Source organism: Seriola aureovittata, chromosome 4, assembly GCF_021018895.1.
Source record: "Seriola aureovittata isolate HTS-2021-v1 ecotype China chromosome 4, ASM2101889v1, whole genome shotgun sequence".
Taxonomy (NCBI): Eukaryota; Metazoa; Chordata; class Actinopteri; order Carangiformes; family Carangidae; genus Seriola; species Seriola aureovittata.
The window spans coordinates 7,476,253-7,495,679 of NC_079367.1; the positions used below are offsets into that span (position 1 = coordinate 7,476,253).

The following is a 19,427-nucleotide window of genomic DNA, read 5'->3' on the forward strand; positions in this document are numbered from 1 at the left end:
TAAATGGCTGTTTTTAAAATTTCAGAAGCAATATGCCAAGTGTATTTGTGTTTGGTGGGTTAGAAGCATCTAAAGGCTTCTGACACCGTACTCTTTACTGTTCAAGTTCAGTTTTATTGTCATTGTCACTCAATTCAATGTCAACATAAAGGAAAATTAAATGTTGTTCCTCCTGGACCACAGTGCAATGTAGGTCGGACATTTCAGAACAAGAAGTGCAACCAACATAATAAAAAAGCATAACAGGTACAAACACCACAGTTTTAAGAGAAAGAACACTCTTACATTTTAACAACAAAGAAACACACGATGCTTCATCGCCTATTTAAATGAAGAACTCATCCACAAAAACGCTTAATTTGATAATCAAATAAACTGCACTTGAACTCTACTTTGGTCAACCGACATCAGTCTTTGTAAATGACTATATTTAGAGGGAACATTAACTCTACCAATACACAAGTTTTCCACAACTGTTTAATAATCCTGAAGGGAAACTACACAGAGACACACACTGATCTGGATTAATGCCACTTTTAAATGTGGCTCTGTGCTCTCAGAAGCCCCCTCTTGGCTCTCCTTCACTTCCCCTTCCTGTCTGCAGCAGGAAGTCAGCCTTGTCGGGCTTCAGACGGACTCATCTTCATGTCTGTTATCAGGAAAAGGGGAACTCGGGATGGCACTCGGGTGTGTTGGGGTGTGTGTTGACGCTGGATACATGCTTTTCATTTTTTCACACAGCCTACTCACTCATCTATTTTTGGCAGGAGCTGTGTTTTGGGGCACTCCCATTAGCTGCGCTTGATTAAGTCATTAAAGTCGTCTACCCATTCCTAAGTGGCAGAGCAAAGCTCCTGTCACACACCATCACCGTCCACACTGCCGGAGCCATTGTCGAGGGCTCAGCAGTTACGCAAGAGTCGTGCTCGCAGTGGAAGGTCATGGTGTAGGTCAGGTTACCCAAACAAGCTGGAATACAAAGAAAGCACGATGTTTGGCAACACATAATTTGGCCGTTCGTCTTTAAGAAGTACAAGCAATCGCGGGTCTAATTATAGTATCTTCTTGTTGTTATTTTTCTGGTCGTATTTATCGTGGTTTTTTGTTAATAGGTTTGCTGTGCCAGGTCATGTTGGATTGAGTCTGTCTGACTCACACCTTCCTCTTACCTTCTTTGCTGGTTATTTTCTTGGCACTTTGCTCTTCTATGATTATTGTGTCATCACAGCAATATTGCAGGGGCATGGGGGCCGTGCCCTGGAATTGTTGCCTGTAATTTAATACCATTTATGTGAACTGTATTATCTGTATTTAGATAGCTCAAGATCTAGTAAACACATTGCATGCTTTAAGATGAAATCTTTCTTGTTTTATTCACTCTCCTTCACTTCTTTCTATCTTGAACACCTCCTCCTTCACTCACTGTTTCCTTCTTAATCTTGCCCTCTCTCTTCACCACGTCATTCATCCTTCTCTCTCCCTCTGTCCCTTTCTTGTTTCTCTGTCTCCAGGTGGCTATAAAAATAGTGGATAAGACCCAGCTGGACGATGAGAACCTGAAAAAGATCTTCAGAGAGGTGCAAATCATGAAGTTGCTGAAGCACCCCCACATCATCCGCCTCTACCAGGTACACACTCACCCACAAAGCAAACAAGGTGCCCTGCTCAGATCTTACACCTGAGACTCATGGCCCAATAGGGAAAGAACAAAATACAATGTGTTGCTTTTGCACGATCTGGTGTTATCTGTCATAGTTTTTTGACTGATTTGTGCAAAAAATACTGCCTGTACCTGGAAAATTATTGCAGTTTTTAACCAGGGAAAGTTCTTTTCCACATTCATCGGTGTACAGCTGGGGGGCTGCCCAGTACAACCACAACCCTCTCACTATGAACTTTGCTTTGGTGAGACTCAGTAGAGGAAAGAAAGAGTTTCCTGTTTGTTTTCCTCACCCAGACTTTTCCAGCTGTATGGGGATTGTAACACCAAACCAACCTGTCACATGCCAACTTGTCCAGCATCTTGTATGAAACGGATCCCAGTGTTTTAAAAACAATTCAGTCTAACTTGCCACTTACTCACAAGAATGTGCCATCATTAAGATTTATATACTTAATGTTGAAGTTAAATCCATACACACATATGTTGAACACGACCCAGGCAGTTTTCTGTTCTATATAAATCCTACTGTTTGTATGCCAAACACTGCTTACTCATTCTGTTGCGTAACGGGTGAACCGCCCATCACTAGATGTTGGTCTGTCTGAGGGTTTGTAGGTCCTGGTTGTTATCACTTGTTTATGTCTTTAGGTGATGGAGACGGAGAGGATGATCTATCTGGTCACAGAGTACGCTAGCGGTGGAGAGATATTCGGTAAGGGATGTGCTTGTTGTGGATTCCCTTTTTATTACTGCCTCTGCCTTTTAGCTTGTGTTTCTGGTTCCTGTTGAGTTTAAACTGGATTAAAAATATGCAAAATTCAATTAAAACTTTTCTTCAAAAATTTTTTTGAGGACACTAATCTCTAAAATGTCTCAATGTTACTAAATAAATAATCTAAATCTGAGTTTTGGTTATAAGAGACTTTACACTGTATGTTCAATCTTATATTACAATACACAAAGTTTAACCAGTTATGCTGTAATAAGCACCCCTGCCATGAAAAGCCCCCAGTAAAGTTTAGGGTTAGGCATGAACAGTGAGGGTTGGTTAGGGTTAAACCTACACCAAATGTACATGGGGTTGTATTTCACAGCAGGGGTGTTTATTACGGCACAACAACGGGACTGGGCTCACTGGCCAATCACATTATGTAATTATTATATCCCTGCTTGTAGACCACCTGGTGGCTCACGGGCGTATGGCAGAGAAGGACGCCAGAAAGAAGTTCAAGCAGATTGTGGCAGCTGTCCATTTCTGTCACTGTCGCAACATCGTCCACAGAGACTTAAAGGCTGAGAATCTGCTCCTGGACCACAACCTCAACATCAAAATCGCAGGTGTGTGTGTGTGTGTTTGCACTTAAGAGTGTATGGGAGGGTAACTTAATTTAGTGTATTTGAGCTCTCGGTGAGTGGTTGCAGGCAAGTGTCAGCATGTGCCTTTGGAGCATTTTTCCTCATTTGATTGAATTTACTCATTTAAGCTGTTGAGGAAAGTGATAAGATTGAATAAACTTCTCCTCTCCCCCTGTCAGATTTTGGCTTCAGTAACCTGTTTTCTCGAGGCCAGCTGTTGAAGACATGGTGTGGCAGCCCTCCCTATGCTGCACCAGAACTCTTTGAGGGCAAGGAGTATGACGGACCGAAAGTAGATATATGGGTGAGTAGACTTTTAGGTATGCACTAGGCCCTGATGGACTGCAACACAGCTAGAAAGAAACAAGAATCCCGAAGGAGCCCAGAACAAGTTTATGTCTCAAAATAAGATACCCAACCCTGTCTAATAACTGTGTACTCATAGTTTGTTTCTGCTGTATTTTCTATAGAGCTTAGGTGTGGTGTTGTATGTGTTGGTGTGCGGCGCCCTGCCTTTTGATGGCAGCACTCTACAAAATTTGCGGGCACGTGTCCTCAGCGGCAAGTTCCGTATCCCCTTCTTCATGTCCACAGGTAGGACTTCTGTCAACTAGGACTCCCTTTGTCTGATGTCTCACCACCTTCTCCTCCAGCCCACACCTTAACTGGTGCAATATCTCACTGGCTTCGTTTACATCAAAGGGCCAAGAAATTTCAGAGGAATACTCCGCCAAGATTTATTACGTTAGCATCAAGCACTCTCCTAAAAAGTGGCGGTTCACAGTGGCATGAATTTATGTTACATTTGATTCCAACAGTTTCAAGACTTCACATTGGAAAAAGAATAAAAACATTAATTGAAACCCCTCCTGCAAAATGGAAACGATGCAATGAACTGAACAAGCAGATAGGCAGTGGGTTAAGGAAAAAACTTTTAGTGAAAGTTGAGATTTATTTATGCCATTAAATGATTCATTTTAAAATCATGATTAGTTGTAAATAGCGGCAACAACTCTGTACTCTGTACTTTTCTCTGCTACCATTTTTTTTAAGTTAGCATTTGAATCTACAATGAGTGAGCATCTGATTAAAAGATCATGAGTTGAGTATCACTTGTAGTGACCTTTTGAAATGTCATAAGAAATGCAGACTAGGTACAGTATTTTTTCATTATTGTTCCACAAAGGTCGACCGAACTACCATAATCAAGAAAACTATGTTGGTATAAATGTCTGTTTTTCAAACTATTAACACTATTGTTGGTAATTTTTACAGTTTCTTTGCAAGTAATTCTTGATATACTATATATTCAATACATTACATTTCAAGTGGTGTTGTCTTATGTGAGAATGCATGTATATGTTTGTGTGTTACTGCAGACTGTGAGTACTTGATCAGACACATGTTAGTTCTGGAGCCCAGCAGACGGTTAACCATGGAGCAGATCTGTAAGAACAAGTGGATGAGACAAGGAGACCCAGATCCAGACTTCGACAGGGTGAGACCCCTCTAGACGTATTCAGCAGTAGATATCTTGACTCCGGGTAGCGTCATGCACTGACCATTAACCTAAAGCAAAATAATTCTTTACTTGCTGAATTTACCTTTTCAGTGTGGTGTAATTGTATCCCTCCCATGCTGTCCGTTGCATATCTTTTTGCCACTGTTAGTAGAGTTAGATGATAGTGACTTCTTGACAGCCTTTCGTGAGCAAAGGTCACTTATATGTGTTACATTTACAAAATATTATTTCTGGAAAATAATTTTAAAGCAAAAGTTGGACATTTTGAGAAATTCACTCAAATTCTGGCAGGGAGTTGGTACCACTCCCATCTGTCCATTTAAATATATGTAAAGTTATGGGCAACCGCCAGGTAGCTTAGCACAAAGACTGGAACCAGGGGGTTTCAGCTAGCCTGGTTCTGATCACCTACCAGCACCTCTTAAGCTCACAAATTAACGTGCTATTTTTCATTTGACATTATGGCAGTTTGCCATCATTCCACCCTCATCTCTTCTCCCCATTTCTTCTCCCTTGCAGTTGATAGCAGAATGTGAGCAGGTGAAGACAGAGAGAGACACAGAGCTCATCAACGAGCAGGTGCTGATAGCCATGTCTGAGATGGGCCTGGATCGAGAACGCACGCTTCAGGTTGGACACAAATGCAGCTGATTTGCACTGATGTATTTAAGCACTGCCTTTTCGTCAAAACGTAATCTCAACAACTTATTTTTATCCTCTTTCTTCATCCACTCTAGTCTCTACAAACAGATGCATATGATCACTACAGTGCCATCTACAGTCTACTGGCTGACCGCCTCAAGAAACACAAGACCCTGCGTGTTGCCCAGCCCACGCCGCGCTCCATTTATCCCCTTAATGCTGTACAGGTGAGTCATTGTTCTTTGGTATTGTTATTATATGTGTCCATTTTGACACAGTTTGATAGTTGTGTGGAAAGTTTGTCTTATTCTGTGACAAGTTTTAAATAACTGTAAACAAGGTTCCTAGAGCCAGTGGGTCACTGCGTGAAGTTTTTTCACTGTCACCGGTGTCACGTTCTGCTACAACATGGATTTTGCAATACAGCCATTACTGTGATAAACACACACTTTTTGGTTTTAGCACACACACAAGGGAGCTGTCCTTCCCACAACACCTGATGGACTATGTCACATCCACAGGTTACACACAGGCAGTAGGCTCATTCAACTTAATGCAAGGCTGCACAGCGCTGACTTAACACGATGCATGCTGGACTTAAAACAATGCATGTTGGTTAGAAATTGCCACCTGCGCTGCGGAACGTCACCATGTCATATGACATTAAAACCTGAGTCAGGCGCTGCAGTTGCTCTCTTCCAGCTGGGAATCACCTCTGTGACAACAGAACTTTGCCCTAATAGGCTTAAGGCTTCACTGACAGGCATGACGTGTGGTACGTTTTTATTCTGTAGTTATCTCTTCCAAATGGGATACAAATCCTTCTGGCAGCTCATCTCGTACATTTGGGCACACGCACTAGTTCACATAGTTTTAATTTAAAGCAGCGCTGCAGCAGTAACAGTATAATGTACAACTTGAAGTTGTATTTTTCTTGCTTGACAATCACATTAAGCATTTTTCTATTTAATTACTAATAGAGTGTGTAGGACAGTTAATGGTATTTTTCTACTACTTTTGAACTCAGGTGGTTTCAAATTGTGTAATCTAGAGACCAGGATTTGTACTCAGAGTGTTGTGTTCAGGAGTCATTTTGAGTAGCTTTCTTCATGTGGGTTATGATGTCAAAGGTTAAGTCAGCTTCCGGTTTCTTCTAAGATGGATATTCTTGTAAGTGTTATTCCCAATTTGGCTAGTATATTTGTGGTCTGTCGAATCGCAAATGATGTGGAACATTCATTTCAGAGGGGAAAAAGGTCGTATTGCTCACCCCTGTTTAGGGTCAAATGTCACTATATTTAGAGCTTCTTCATTGGCATAAAGGTAAAAGTTGATTGTAAGAGCTTGAGGAACAATAGATTTGTTGAAAGCACCTTTGGGAATTGTTGGAACTCTGTAAATAATATTATAAATAGAAGGACTGGCCCTCCTCTTTTTGAATGTGCTTTGAGATAACCTCTGTTGTGAATTGGCGCTATACAAGTATGAACTTGACTTGACTTTTGACTGATTTCTTCTCTCTTTTTGTATTATAGAAGCATTGGGCTTTTTCTTTGATGATCTCCACTGAAGAGTGGAGTGTTTCATGTGACTGTTTGATCAGTCGAACCTAGAGTAGTCATCATGTCTATCCACTGAATGGAGTTGATTGGCTTTAACCCACATCTGCCAATCCCATTGCACTAAGAAGATTGTTTCAAAATCAGTGCAATCCTCACATGACCTGTTTGACCTGTGTATGTGCATGTCTCTATGTGTGTATGTGTTTGTGTTTGGGTGCGTGGCCAGCAGACAGATCCACAGGGTAATCCTGTTAGCATGACCGTTCCCCATGTCCAGCTCATCAACCCAGAGAACCAGATTGTTGAGGTGAGTCAAGAGGGCGTCCACCTGGTTGTGTCAGCCTGGCAGTATGTAGCCAACACTGATCATGTCTGATGAGAACTCTAGGATCAGTTTGTTCAAGTTGAAATCCCAACCATGGCTTTAACATAAACTGCTTCAAACTGGTAAACATTGCTGCAACACTTCTTTGCAACACAATTCAGTCAATAACATTTGGTCTTCATATATTTGATGATTTGCATCAGTCACTGGCTGTCTGCCCATTATTTAAGGTCTACTAGTACAGTTTGCAACTGTTAGTATAACCTGGTATTGACCAGACACACGCAGTCACACATACATGTACACACACAGAGCCTTGAAGCTGACTCACAAACACTGTGAAACACAAGAATGCGTCAGATCACTGCATTGCAGCAGGGATTTTAATAGAAGACCTGGATTTTGAAGCATCTACATTAGAAATGAAATACTTTAAAAATGTGTACCCTCTTTAGACTAATCGCCCGCAACACATACTTCCAAAGACCATCACTAATGACCATATATGTGTGTGTATTTGTTGTTTAGCCGGATGGCAGCATGGCACTGGACAGTGATGAAGGAGAGGAGCCATCTCCTGAGGCCATGGCTCGCTACCTTTCAATGAGGCGGCACACTGTGGGGGTACCAGACCAAAGGTAACACATAAACACACAACAGTCCAATCTACCATGAGAGATGTTTCTGTTGTCGCATTAGTTGCATTAGTACTTTTGCATTAGTTTAGTTTGCATTACTTTTTTTTCGGCTGTGAGCACAGAGAGTAGGAGAGAAGCAAACACACCAGCTGACCCTAGGTATGTTGATAGTGGAGTGTGGGTTATTTAAGGTGCATTTAAATAATCTATGCCAAATAAGGCATTAACTAATGTTGACAAATAGATTCTGGCACATAAACAAAACCATTGACTGTTTCCGTTACTGTTGTCGTTCTTTCTCCTCCCACCACAGGACAGAGATGCAGGAGGACCTCCAGAAATTGCCACCGGGTTTCCCACGCGGTGCAGTGCCCCAGCCTCCTTTCCCCCCACTGGCCCCCACTATGGGCCAAATGCACACTCTCATGCCCACACAGAGCCTGCAGCCCACACAGCAGCTGGAGTACAAGGTACAGTGAGTTGGTTTAGATTGGGGGTGGGTTCTTTCAGTTGGCATTAGTAGGGTCTAGATATCAATTTTATTGATTTTCCTCTCCAATCTGAGCACTTGTATCTGCTGATGCTCCAGGAGCAGTCGTTGCTGCAGCCACCTACTCTGCAACTGCTCAACGGCATGGGGCCTCTGGGTCGAAGAGCTTCCGACGGTGGGGCTAACATTCAACTACACGCTCAGCTCCTCAAGAGGCCCCGGGGGCCCTCACCACTTGTCGCCAGCCCAGTGAGTATAGATGTTATTCCCAAGGCTTTCTGTAAGTGTTCAATTTGTTTATTATCCCACCATGTAAAATGTAGGAGTGCTGATCAGTAAACTTTCTGCCCCTCTCAGCACCCGATCCCTGCAGTAGCTCCGGTGGATGAGGAGGGTTCGGATGGAGAGCCAGACCAAGAGGCGGTACAGAGGTAACCCACGGTGATGGTTTTTGGTGATGGGATATACTATACAGAGGGGCTGCCTAAACTGGATGCTCTGGAAGGCCCCTAACCTGTGACTGTAGAACAGTGGGTTCTTTATGAATGTTGAGTTAAGGAAGGACACACTAGATTTTTTTTATACCAGAAGCTTAGTGTGCAAATTCTAGAGTAGGGGAGAAAAAAAAAAAACCAACAAAGCATAAAAACTATCACAATAAACAGCAGAACTGTGCACTTGAGATAAAGATATGCAAGAATTTAGAAAATTTTCCAAAGTAAGAGCTTTGATAGAATGAGCAGAAAATGTATCAGGCCCAGTGTGACAGATTAGGCAGAACCAGTGTAAAACTAGTCACAGGTTTGGTATATGGAGATGTGCTTTTGGGTTCAGAAGTCCAGGTTAGGGTTTCCCAGTTGGTCCTCTTCAGACAGCAGCCTCTGTAGACTTCGCTGGTGTCCTGGGTTGCTGGGAGTGAGTGCCTTGAGGCTGCTCTGCTTTTTCCCACGGGAGGTGGCCACTCTGCTGTGGTGCTTATCCCATCTCTCCTCCTTTCTCCATTGCGCAAGTGCCTTCTGCCACAATTCCAAACTGAATCTGCCAAATCCAGCCCTCCTATCTCTCAAACTCTTTGGCCAAGAGCTTCTTTATCTCTCTCATTTCAGTAAGTGCCAAATTATCCTCCCGACTTTCTCACTCTTTCTCACACAGCTTTGCTAACTCTGAAGCTTGCAAAACCAGTGATTACAAATGGCAACCAGTCCAGTCCTTAAATTGGAAACTGGGGGCTGTGGGATACCCATAAGCTTTAACATCCATCTGTGGTGTAATTTTACTTTGTTTTTCTGATTGGCTAAGATGATATGAATGATGGCACCCATTGGCAGAGGTGGGAAGGGGTGGGCCTCCCCCCCCTGTCTCCATTAGCCAATGAGGACAGAGAGCTGACCAGCGCTGCTTCCTGTCTCCCACCCTCACCCCCGTCCTCCCCCCTCCCTGCGGCCCAGGTACCTGGCGAACCGCTCCAAGCGGCACACGACGCACGCGCTAATGAGCACATCGCATGGCGAGCCCTCGGCAGAGTCACAGCGGCCCCAGGGCCCCCGCCAGAGGGGGGGCTGGGCCCCCGACATACACACCCGGTGAGGGGACACGCCCGCTCCGAGCTGTATACGCACAAACACACACAAACACACAGACGCACACATTAAATGAGGGGGATACCAAGCATAACCCTCTGTTTCTCTCTCTCACACAAATACACACAGCTGATCTCACACACACACACACACGCACACACACACTGCTGATGAAGTACTTGCACCAGCTGAAGGTTGTGCACCTTCCCAAAGAGGAAGGATATTTTTTGTCAATAGTGGCGTCGGAGGTGGAGGGTGTGGCACAGGGCAGACATCCCTCCACATCACCAGTAAACTGATTCAAAATAACTTTCTTCCCCACAAACCTGGAAAGAGCAGGTATGTGACAGGTTCACGCCAAAGATTTAGCAGAACCCCTTAAAGCTAATTTATTATCTCTGTGTATATTCTCTCCATAGTGGCCATATTTCTTTGTGTTTTTTGTGTTGTCCATGTTTTTATTCCAGCTGTTGTCCCCCGTTAGTATCATCTTCATTCGACTCAGTTTAGAAGCTTGGTGTACTTTTTTATTTAGATGCAGTGGTAGGCAGGACCTGTTTTCTAAAATAGGGCTTGAGATGAGTAAACTTGTGCTGGTTGTTAAAGAAGGCATGCTCTTTTGAGGTAGAATCGATGTGTAAAGCTAGAGGTTCGATCTTTCTTCATGGAGCACTTTTTGGAGATGGTGTTATAAGCGGACCCATTTTTTGATGAAAAATGTAATTCTTGTGACTGGTGTGATGACGATGCCAGCTGTCAGCTATGCGTCTTGTCCAGTAATTTAGTTTTCTATGAAGCATGCCAACATGCAATAGTTGTTTATTCAGCCTTTACTGAGCAATGAAAACTCTGAAGCATCAGCTTATCTGTTGAAGAATTCTTTAGACGAACTTCCATTAACAATGGTATGTATTTAATGTCACTTACCTTAAACTGATCATCATTTTGTCATGATTGAGAGCACAGATGAAATTATGCATGGATTCAGTTCATATAAGTTGTGTGAATTTTGAGGTCCTTACGTTTCCTACACATTAAATGTTTCACTGTCAGATACTTGAATTTGTAATGTTTTGTGTAAGTTTGAGGAGCTCATGCTTGTCATGTGTTTGTGTCTCATGTGTGTCTGTGTTATGTCACGGTGTGTGTGTGTGTGTGTGCGCGCGTGTGTGTGTGTATTCGTGTACACACGTGTTTGTGTCTGCTCCCTGTGGTCCCCTCCTCAGATCCAGCTATAAGGACTGTAACACCCTTCATCTCCCCATGGAGCGCTTCTCACCTGTCAGACGGTTCTCTGACGGCGCCGCCACCATCCAGGCCTTCAAGGCTCATCTAGAGAACAGCAGCCTCATTAAGCAACTCAAGCAGGTACATCACTGTACTCAGTATCCAAGCATACCAGGGGAAAACATCAACAAGTTATTGGGTAATCAAACAGCTGGTAGTAATGTAACAGGAAGAAAATTAATTTGTCCTCACGAATCACCAGAGAACACCGGCTTCACATTGACATTTCATTCCTGACCTTGGTTGTGCTAGTGTTAGATGTATTTGGTACGTTCAGAATTTTATGCCTGCATATCTTTAGGTTTGGAAAGATAAATGTAGAACATCTGGCAGTGAAATAATGTGAAATTCTCATTTTCTCCTAGAAATCTTTTTAGGGGATTTTAATATTATAACAACAATAAATATGCTTTTTTTTTTTCTTTTCTTTTTATGAGAAATTACAGTATTCATTTTCCTTCAGTGTCCATATGAGAAAATAAAGCATTATTCTATGGAGGGCTGATAAGGTTATTGATCGATACCAATGACTGAACAATTACCTCACCAAGTGCAGAGATTTCAGAAATATCTCTCTGGACTGTACTCTGCTTCTCTATAACCCCTCTGCCTTTTCAACTGCTCACAGAAGTACGACTTCCAAACAGTGATGCAACACATTCGGCTCTGGAGGCAAAAAGTGATACACTGCAGCTATTCTGATGCAATTTTGACTCTCTTGGGAATACAAACCAAGATCCCCAGCACTGCAAATCTGTGCTTTATGAGAGGAGTTAAACTCTGTAATGCAGCAGATAGTTTTAATAGCCTAGCCTAACGTGGGCCACTGTGATAAGATTCCCACTGGCTGACTGACTGTTGCATTCTGCCTCATCATGCTCTATCCTCTGGTCTCTGCTGCCATTTTAGTGCAGAGCAGAAGCAGACAAGCTACAATAAAAAGCTATTGATGGAAAACCCTGAATAGGATTGCTGAACTTTCCATCATGACATGCTTAAATCTCATCCTTGTCAGTTCTGATTAATTTGAGGTTTTCAAATAACCCAATAACCAAGCGATACCCTGGACGTATTTTGCTGAGACAAAGTTGAATTTAAAGTAGTAAAAAAAAAGAAAGAAAAATTTTAGCTACATAGACACAGATTTATCAGAGCTGGGATATTTTTCTCACAGTTTGAGCCTTGTTATTAAAATGCTGACACAATTTAGGCTCACTGTAATCTTGACACACAGTGAAGAGAATTTCTTCAGGTGAGGTCAAGCAAAGTCTTTCACCTGTGAAAACCTCAAGATGCTTCTTGAGACATCACATCATTCGCAGTGACACTTCAATGAGATTACCTCACCCAGTAGGAGGCGTAGGTAGGGAGCGAGATAATCATCATGTTCGCAGTGGGTGCTTCACCTTAGGCATGCACTGACATGCTGGGATTATCTTTACTCTCCAGTGTTAAGAGGGTTAACAAGGCTAGAGGAGAGGTTAACACATATGAACTACACCCAGGTAAAGGCCCCTGAAGAGATGGGGAAGAAACTCGGCGTTAACAAGTTCATTGACGATTATATGACCATGGAGTTTATTATATGTGTTGTAACTGATCAGACAAGCTGACATGCCTGTAGTTTTCCTAAATCTGAACTGAAAGTGCTTAGAGACAGTAGGTTTTCCAAATCTCACTTGTATGTAGTAGGAATGCTGTGAAAAGATGTGCTTTTAGCATTTGCAGCACAGTTAGTTGTATTAACTCAATGTGATTATGTATCATTAGACAAAGCATTAGCTTAATTGTGCGTGTGCACCTGTGTTGTTCATGCTGTTCAAGCAGCATTAGCCTAACAGTCAGCCAGGCGATGACGCAAGGTGTTAAACTTTGGTTGCACTGGGAGATTAAAAGTAGATGAAAGTGCTGCCTCTGAACACTAAACATCATGAACTAATTACACAAAGCAGAACGGTTAGTGCTGAGATTTGCTGCAGCAGGATTTGCTAGCAAGATGGGGATTGCTTACAATAGTATGCAATAGGTTACATATTACCACTTACTGCTAATGAATTGATTGTTTTCTGTCAATAAATCACCAGCAAGTTAAGAATAATAAATCAAATTTTGAAGCCCAATATTTATTTTTTTTCATCAGATATCCTTGATGAGGTTTGAAAAACTCAACTGCATCCTTTGTTGAATCACTTTTTTAAAGTGTAGGATGCTTTTCTGGATCCAACACACTGCCCTCCAATTTTTTTTATTTTATTTTTTTTTTAGGTATTTCAAATGACTTCCCATGTTAGCTAGCAAATATTAGATTTTAAATATTTAATATTTAAAATTTGCTGTCCACATCTGTGATCCAATAGGAGTGTGAGCAGCTCCAGAAAATGTACGCTGCCCAGCAGGATGAGCGACTCCTGGAGCACACCCAGCAGCAGCATATCCTCTACCAGCAAGAGCAACAAATCCTCCACCAGCAAATCCAGGTATATGAAGCTGACAAAGAGGTGTCATGTCATAAATATGTTATTACAGGCAAAACTACGCTGACCACAGAAAGAACCATGATGTTTGCAACAGTTTATGCAGGATGGATTGGGCTGTGTTATTTGGCCTTTTAAAGCATTGATATCATCCTTGCATTGCAAAGCTTAAGCAATTTATATGTTACTCTTATATTATGCATGTATTATATTGTACTATGCTGTAATCTATCAAGCACAGGTATAAGCTTCATAGAAAGTGCTATTGATTTGGTTCACCTGAGGCTTGGATATCCTCCACTGGGCCCTTATTTGTCTCCTCAGCTTGAGTCCTGTCTTTAGGACATACACACTTAATATTTGCGCATGTATTATCTGCTGCAGTCAGCCTAACACAGTCATAACCACATTAACATCATGTTATATTGAAGCTTGGAGTCTAATTTAATTTTTCTGTACCTGCAGGGTCTGTCTTTAGGCCATGGAGAGAGCCAGCCTAGTCACCTAACCCACCAGCTCCAGAGGTGAACACACGCATGTACAAACACACATTACTCATCAGCTATTGAACAGTGAACAATGAACTTGATACTGTGGTGCAGCGCTATCGACTGAAGTGTTACATCATTGTCGTATCTCTCTCTTCTCCTCTCCTACTCTGTCCTGTCCTCCCTCAGGTTGCGTATCCAGCCCTCCAGCCCTCCGCCAACACATCCCAGCAACCACCTCTTCAGACAGCCCAATCAGAGCCCTCCGCCTGGCTCTGCAGGCATAATGCAAGGGCATGGTTAGTAATACCATCGCTGGAGTGCTTAAATACTTAGATTGTAACTGGTGTAGGTGTATTTAACTGCTCAGTCATACATTTGTTTTGTTTTTCATGGTTAATTGCCACTGATTACATTTTTATTTACTTAGTTATGTAATTTTTTAAAGCGGCTTCAGGATTCAGAATATCTGGTTGTACAGTTTAGTGTTTTGAAAGTGTCTGACTCTTGATTACTCACTGGCTTTTGTCATCTGTACACAAACATTGACGTCTGACATACGTTAATTTTTTGACATTGTGTTATGAATAACATACCAGAAGGTGTAGTTTAAGCTGAATCAATGAAGATGTTTTTTTAAGTGAAAACGGGGGCAGCAGGTGAGTAAACACATCCGTCATCAAGAACACAATAACTTGTAATTACTATGTGGAGATAAAAACGGATTTTATTGTAATGGTACCATTACTTATGTTGCCAGTTGAGACCAAGCCTAACCATGAGTGAAAAGTAGTATTTAATTTAGTCTGTACCTCTCCAAGCCTAAATAGATAAAATGAAGACCAGCTAAACTATGGAAACTTGGAAAGAAAAATGAGCAACAGTTCATGACTCAATCTATGCTTTGAACTTTGAAGATTTTGTACTTGATCTGGTTAAATCTTCATGAAAATGTATTCTCATTACCAGAGGGAAACATTGGCCATAGTTTTAACTCCGCTCCTCCTCTCCTCTCCTAGGAGGTCCATCACCAGTGCAGTACCAGCACGGTGCTCCAGCGCTCTACCAGGGCCAGAGTGGCAGCCCACCTCCCACAGCCCTGCCTCGAGTCACTCTACCGACAAATCAACAAGCACCATCTGCCCGCCCCACTGTCCCATTGGCACAGGCGGTACCTCAACAACAGCAGGTGACTACAAACAGCCAATTTAAAACAATTGTGTCTCGGCTGCTGATTCCCTAAATTATTCATAAGTGATCCTGAATAATGGATATCAACGTTGACTGTTTGTCCAGGTGACCATTCAGGTGCAAGAAGTGGAGCTGGGAGGTGGGGCACAGAGACAGGGCAGCTTTCTGTCCACGCCAGGGGGACACAGGGTCCTCGGGAAGCAGCTGAGCGCAGACAACGCCGAGATGCACAGGTGACCCCACCCATCCTGTCACCACGTCCCCTGATGGCTGCCAAACCTTCCCAACAATACCACTGGACTGTTTCTGTGTCATGTCCTTCCATCTTCTTGTTTTTAATTTTGTTTTATTACTTTCCATGACCTTGCCACCCTGAATAGACACCTGCATGCTATTTGGTGTATTTCTGTGTATGATTTTATGTTTCTCACTGTTACATTTCTGCCATGTCCACTCATTTTTTTTTCTTATAAACTGTATTTTGAAGCTTAAGACAGTAATTCTGTTGCTCAGGCCAGAGATTATATGTATAAGGGGGCAGACAATAAGGACATTATTTGTTACCAGTATTGAAAATTAACAAAATTCCTACATCGACTTTGCCTGAGATGACATCCTCAACAAATTCTCCGCCTCAGAGTAGCTGGGTGAGTGGTTGGATGTGTTTTAGAAGTACAGTATATGTAGAGGTCCCACCTGTTGGAATAGGTCATCAGTCATCCTGTGACCCCTGATATAATCATCCCATGAACAGTCCCCTGTAACCAGGACCGCCTTCACTGAGAGGACATGTAGCAATCTTCAATCACACAATAATCAAAATTTATCCTTTGGAAGTGTCCTTACCTCTTAGTAAATACTTGAACTTGGACCCAACCTGAATGGTTGCTAAGCTTTGTGCAGTGACTTGATGAAGTCCTCTTGTAGGTTGTTGAAAGCTCAGTGATGTACTTGCATCTTAAAGAGGATTGGGAGCTTGTTGCTGTTCGACAACAGGCAGCTAACTATCCTCTGCATTCCCTCTTCCTGTCCCCCCTTCCAGTCGCAGCCTTGGCCGCTTCACATCGGGCTACGACCAGGCCCATTTCAATCCCCACCTCTTCTCTGGCGACACAGCTGCCTCTCGGGGCGCTTCCGGGGTGGTTGGCTCTTTTAGTCCCTACCTGCAGGGAGCCTCCCTCAAAGTCCCCAGCCTGGAGGGTTACCAGAGCGGGGCGGTGGGGACTGGCAGCTATGGCACCCCCTCTACACTACAGCAGGCCCTGCTCTCCCCAACTCCTTTGGACTACCGCCCCCCACAACAGCACGTCACTCCCACCCTGCAGGGCCTCCTGTCCCCCCGCCACTCTTTAACAGGCCATGCTGATCCCAGGCTGCCCCCCCAAGACCTGGCTGCCCTGCTGAAGAGGCAGAGCCCCCGCTCATGTCCAGCACCCCCCACACCACCCAGCGGTCCACCCCAAGAGTATGGAGAGATGCTGCTTCTCCACCAGCTGAGCCAGGGTGAGAGCTTGGAGCCACCGGCGCCACAAGGTGCCTCCGGAGGCCAGCACTACCTCCACCTACTCCAGATTCGAACCCCGGAGGTCCAGCCTCAGCAGCACCCAGCCCAGGCACCTTGCTCCAGCTTACCTCACTCGGAGAGCATGGAGGAGGATGAGGTGCCGACTGGCTACCACCACCCACACGAGGGCTTGCTGGCCAAGGCGGCAGAAGGTCATGAGCTCCTGGGGCCTCCCCGAGGAGGCACCCCACCCTACAGCTCCCCTACACACAGGCATGGCGGCTACATAAGGAGTGCTCAAGCAACTAGAGGTGAGACCTGTTAACAGGGCTGTTTCAAAACTCACTATAGAGATTTAGAGTCCAGTGTCCTGTATCCTCACTGACTGAAATATTTTTTGTTTACCATCACCTTTGTGTTGCTGGCTTGCATTAAAAGAACTCAGACATTAAGATAAGACATAAAAATTGAATACACAGTGTGAACCTACGTTTTCTATCAGAACCTGAGCATGTGGAGTGCAGGCCCCCGGGGCAGGCCATGGAGGTGCCTGATCATAATGGTGTGGGCTATTCACGAGGTCCCCAGGGTGACGCCTATAGGTCCCGTGGACAGCTACAGCGCCACCACACCATCCAGACCTGTGATGATGCCTATGTGAGTGAAAGCCTGCTGATAATTCACTTAGACCAGATTGACTACATTCTGTTATGAGCAGCTGTAGTAAGTCTGCAGCATGAAAAAAGCTAATCAAAGTGCTTTTCAGTGTAATTTAAGTGTGATAGCATGCATAAGCATTGGCAGAAACAATCTAACATTTGTATGGCACGTTAATATTTGTTGGGTATGAGAATCTGCTTATTCTCCAATATTGCCATCACCAGTGTAGTGTTGGAGCGAGCTCATTTAGTGGGGTTAGAGCTGAAGGAAGAAAGCAAATGTTTGCATGACTGACTGAACCAAGAAGTCACATTCAGTTAGATGGTTTTTGGAGGCATCAATACACTATAAGCATATCCAATCATCCAAACAAAGTTCTGAGTCATCATGGCTGCTAGAAGCTGTTCATTAAATTTCATTCTAAATCTGTTATTCACTTTCTGCTCAGGACCAGGCAGAGCCCATGTCTGGGATGAGCCTTTTGGCTGGAAAGGCATTAAGCTCCGCTCGCATGTCAGACATCCTCAGCCAGACGTCACTGACAGGAAGCCAGCAGCTGCACCAGCGGGAAGAGTCAGGTCAGTAGGAGACATGAAAATATCTGAAACAATGTGTGGATTTTCCTTGTCCAGATCACTAAAAGATGCGTGCGTTTCTCATGCAGTGTGTGATGTCGAAGGGGACCTCCACGCGGCAGCCTGCTACCCCTCCTCCTGCACCAGTGACATGCTCCTCAGCTACAAGCCCCCTGACCTGCAGTACAGCATGGAGCAGGCTGGGGTCTAGCACAGGTACACACACAAACATAGCAAAGGTTTGTTAGTAAGAGATTATCTTCTTTTTATACAAGAACAACTTTGACAACTGCATATACATTAATAGCAACATGTACAGTTGCAAACTCAGACGGTTTCCTCCCCGCAGCCAAAACTTATCAGGCAGGCTCCTTTTGGTGCCACACCGCCCTATAAATTACTTTGTAAAACTTATTTTTAATAGAGTTTAATCGCTTACTAAGTGCTTTTGACCTTGATTTTATGGTAAACTTGACATTTATTACCTGGCTTTCACTTCATCTGTCCATTTGATCTGTTTATGTCACTCCTGTGCAGATCTTTATGTGCCTGTAAACAGTTTTAACCCTCTGTTTCTTGTTTTGTTTTTACATCACTCAATCCCATTGGCTTTTTGGCATCAAACCAAAACCAGCAAGAATACAACCCAAAAGACTCTCAAATATTAACGGGGCAACAAATTAATCCACTTGCTAACTGGGTGCTGATTTGTTTACAATGTATCTTTGTCCATGAGATATAGGTTTTACAGAAATCTAAACCACAGACATATTTAACTTAAATAACGTGTCACTCTGGTTGGACAGAGGTGATGTGTTGTCCAGTTATTACCTGCAGTCAGTTTTGCTGTAGTAAAGGGAGGGATTATATCTGCGATCTGTTATTTTTTGTTTTATCTGTTGTTCTTCATTTTCTTTATCAGTTAGTAAATTGTTTTATGTCATCAGGTGTCAAAAATCCTCAATATTATACATCCACTGTGATTTAGTGGCATAAAACAAAACATAATGAAGTCCAAGGGGGGGACAACTGTACAGTAGTTCACTGTAATTTTTTTAACTTCTATAAAGTCAAGGGCCTCAGAAGAGACAGATTAGAAAAGCGGATAGTCAAAATCAAAGCAGCAAAGGCTGAGATATCCTCAGTTTTAACTTCACATACTGTTTGTTACAGAAACCTTCTGTTAAAAATTTGTAGTCTCAGAGTCTAAGCTGAGACAACACTGATGACATCATCAGCTTCCTTGCCTGCCGATGCCACAGAAAGCATTATACAGCTGTCCTCAGAGGCTAGTAGTACTGCTGCTGACAAGTAAACTGATCTTCAGGTGTAAAATTAGTGGAGATCGATGACCCAGTCCAATCCAGATTTTTAAGAGTTATTTTAATACTAGTATAACATGTAAGCATGTTAGACATGCAGTGAAAATCTTTGTTGAGATATTGTAAGATAAATGGACTGACATTATGG

The 19,427-nt window shown here is 43.1% G+C and overlaps 1 protein-coding gene across 3 annotated transcripts in view; it reads left to right on the forward strand.

Moving 5' to 3' along the window:
* The window catches only part of sik3 (SIK family kinase 3), a 32,826-nt gene that overhangs the window by 9,572 nt on the left and 3,827 nt on the right, over nt 1-19,427 (forward strand). Inside the window, exons 2-25 of one of the 3 annotated variants that reach the window (XM_056373927.1) lie at nt 1,512-1,628; nt 2,312-2,375; nt 2,840-3,001; nt 3,199-3,323; nt 3,490-3,613; nt 4,399-4,517; nt 5,061-5,171; nt 5,279-5,410; nt 6,972-7,052; nt 7,599-7,708; nt 8,022-8,178; nt 8,298-8,447; nt 8,556-8,629; nt 9,647-9,781; nt 11,005-11,146; nt 13,423-13,542; nt 14,005-14,063; nt 14,217-14,326; nt 15,047-15,216; nt 15,324-15,451; nt 16,261-17,033; nt 17,225-17,379; nt 17,831-17,960; nt 18,047-18,173. In XM_056373927.1, the coding sequence (XP_056229902.1) occupies nt 1,512-1,628; nt 2,312-2,375; nt 2,840-3,001; nt 3,199-3,323; nt 3,490-3,613; nt 4,399-4,517; nt 5,061-5,171; nt 5,279-5,410; nt 6,972-7,052; nt 7,599-7,708; nt 8,022-8,178; nt 8,298-8,447; nt 8,556-8,629; nt 9,647-9,781; nt 11,005-11,146; nt 13,423-13,542; nt 14,005-14,063; nt 14,217-14,326; nt 15,047-15,216; nt 15,324-15,451; nt 16,261-17,033; nt 17,225-17,379; nt 17,831-17,960; nt 18,047-18,168 (3,570 nt within the window). In that variant the 3' untranslated portion in view covers nt 18,169-18,173. The remainder of the gene's footprint in view (nt 1-1,511; nt 1,629-2,311; nt 2,376-2,839; nt 3,002-3,198; nt 3,324-3,489; nt 3,614-4,398; nt 4,518-5,060; nt 5,172-5,278; nt 5,411-6,971; nt 7,053-7,598; nt 7,709-8,021; nt 8,179-8,297; nt 8,448-8,555; nt 8,630-9,646; nt 9,782-11,004; nt 11,147-13,422; nt 13,543-14,004; nt 14,064-14,216; nt 14,327-15,046; nt 15,217-15,323; nt 15,452-16,260; nt 17,034-17,224; nt 17,380-17,830; nt 17,961-18,046; nt 18,174-19,427) is intronic. The other 2 variants (XM_056373928.1, XM_056373929.1) reach the window with 2 other exon arrangements.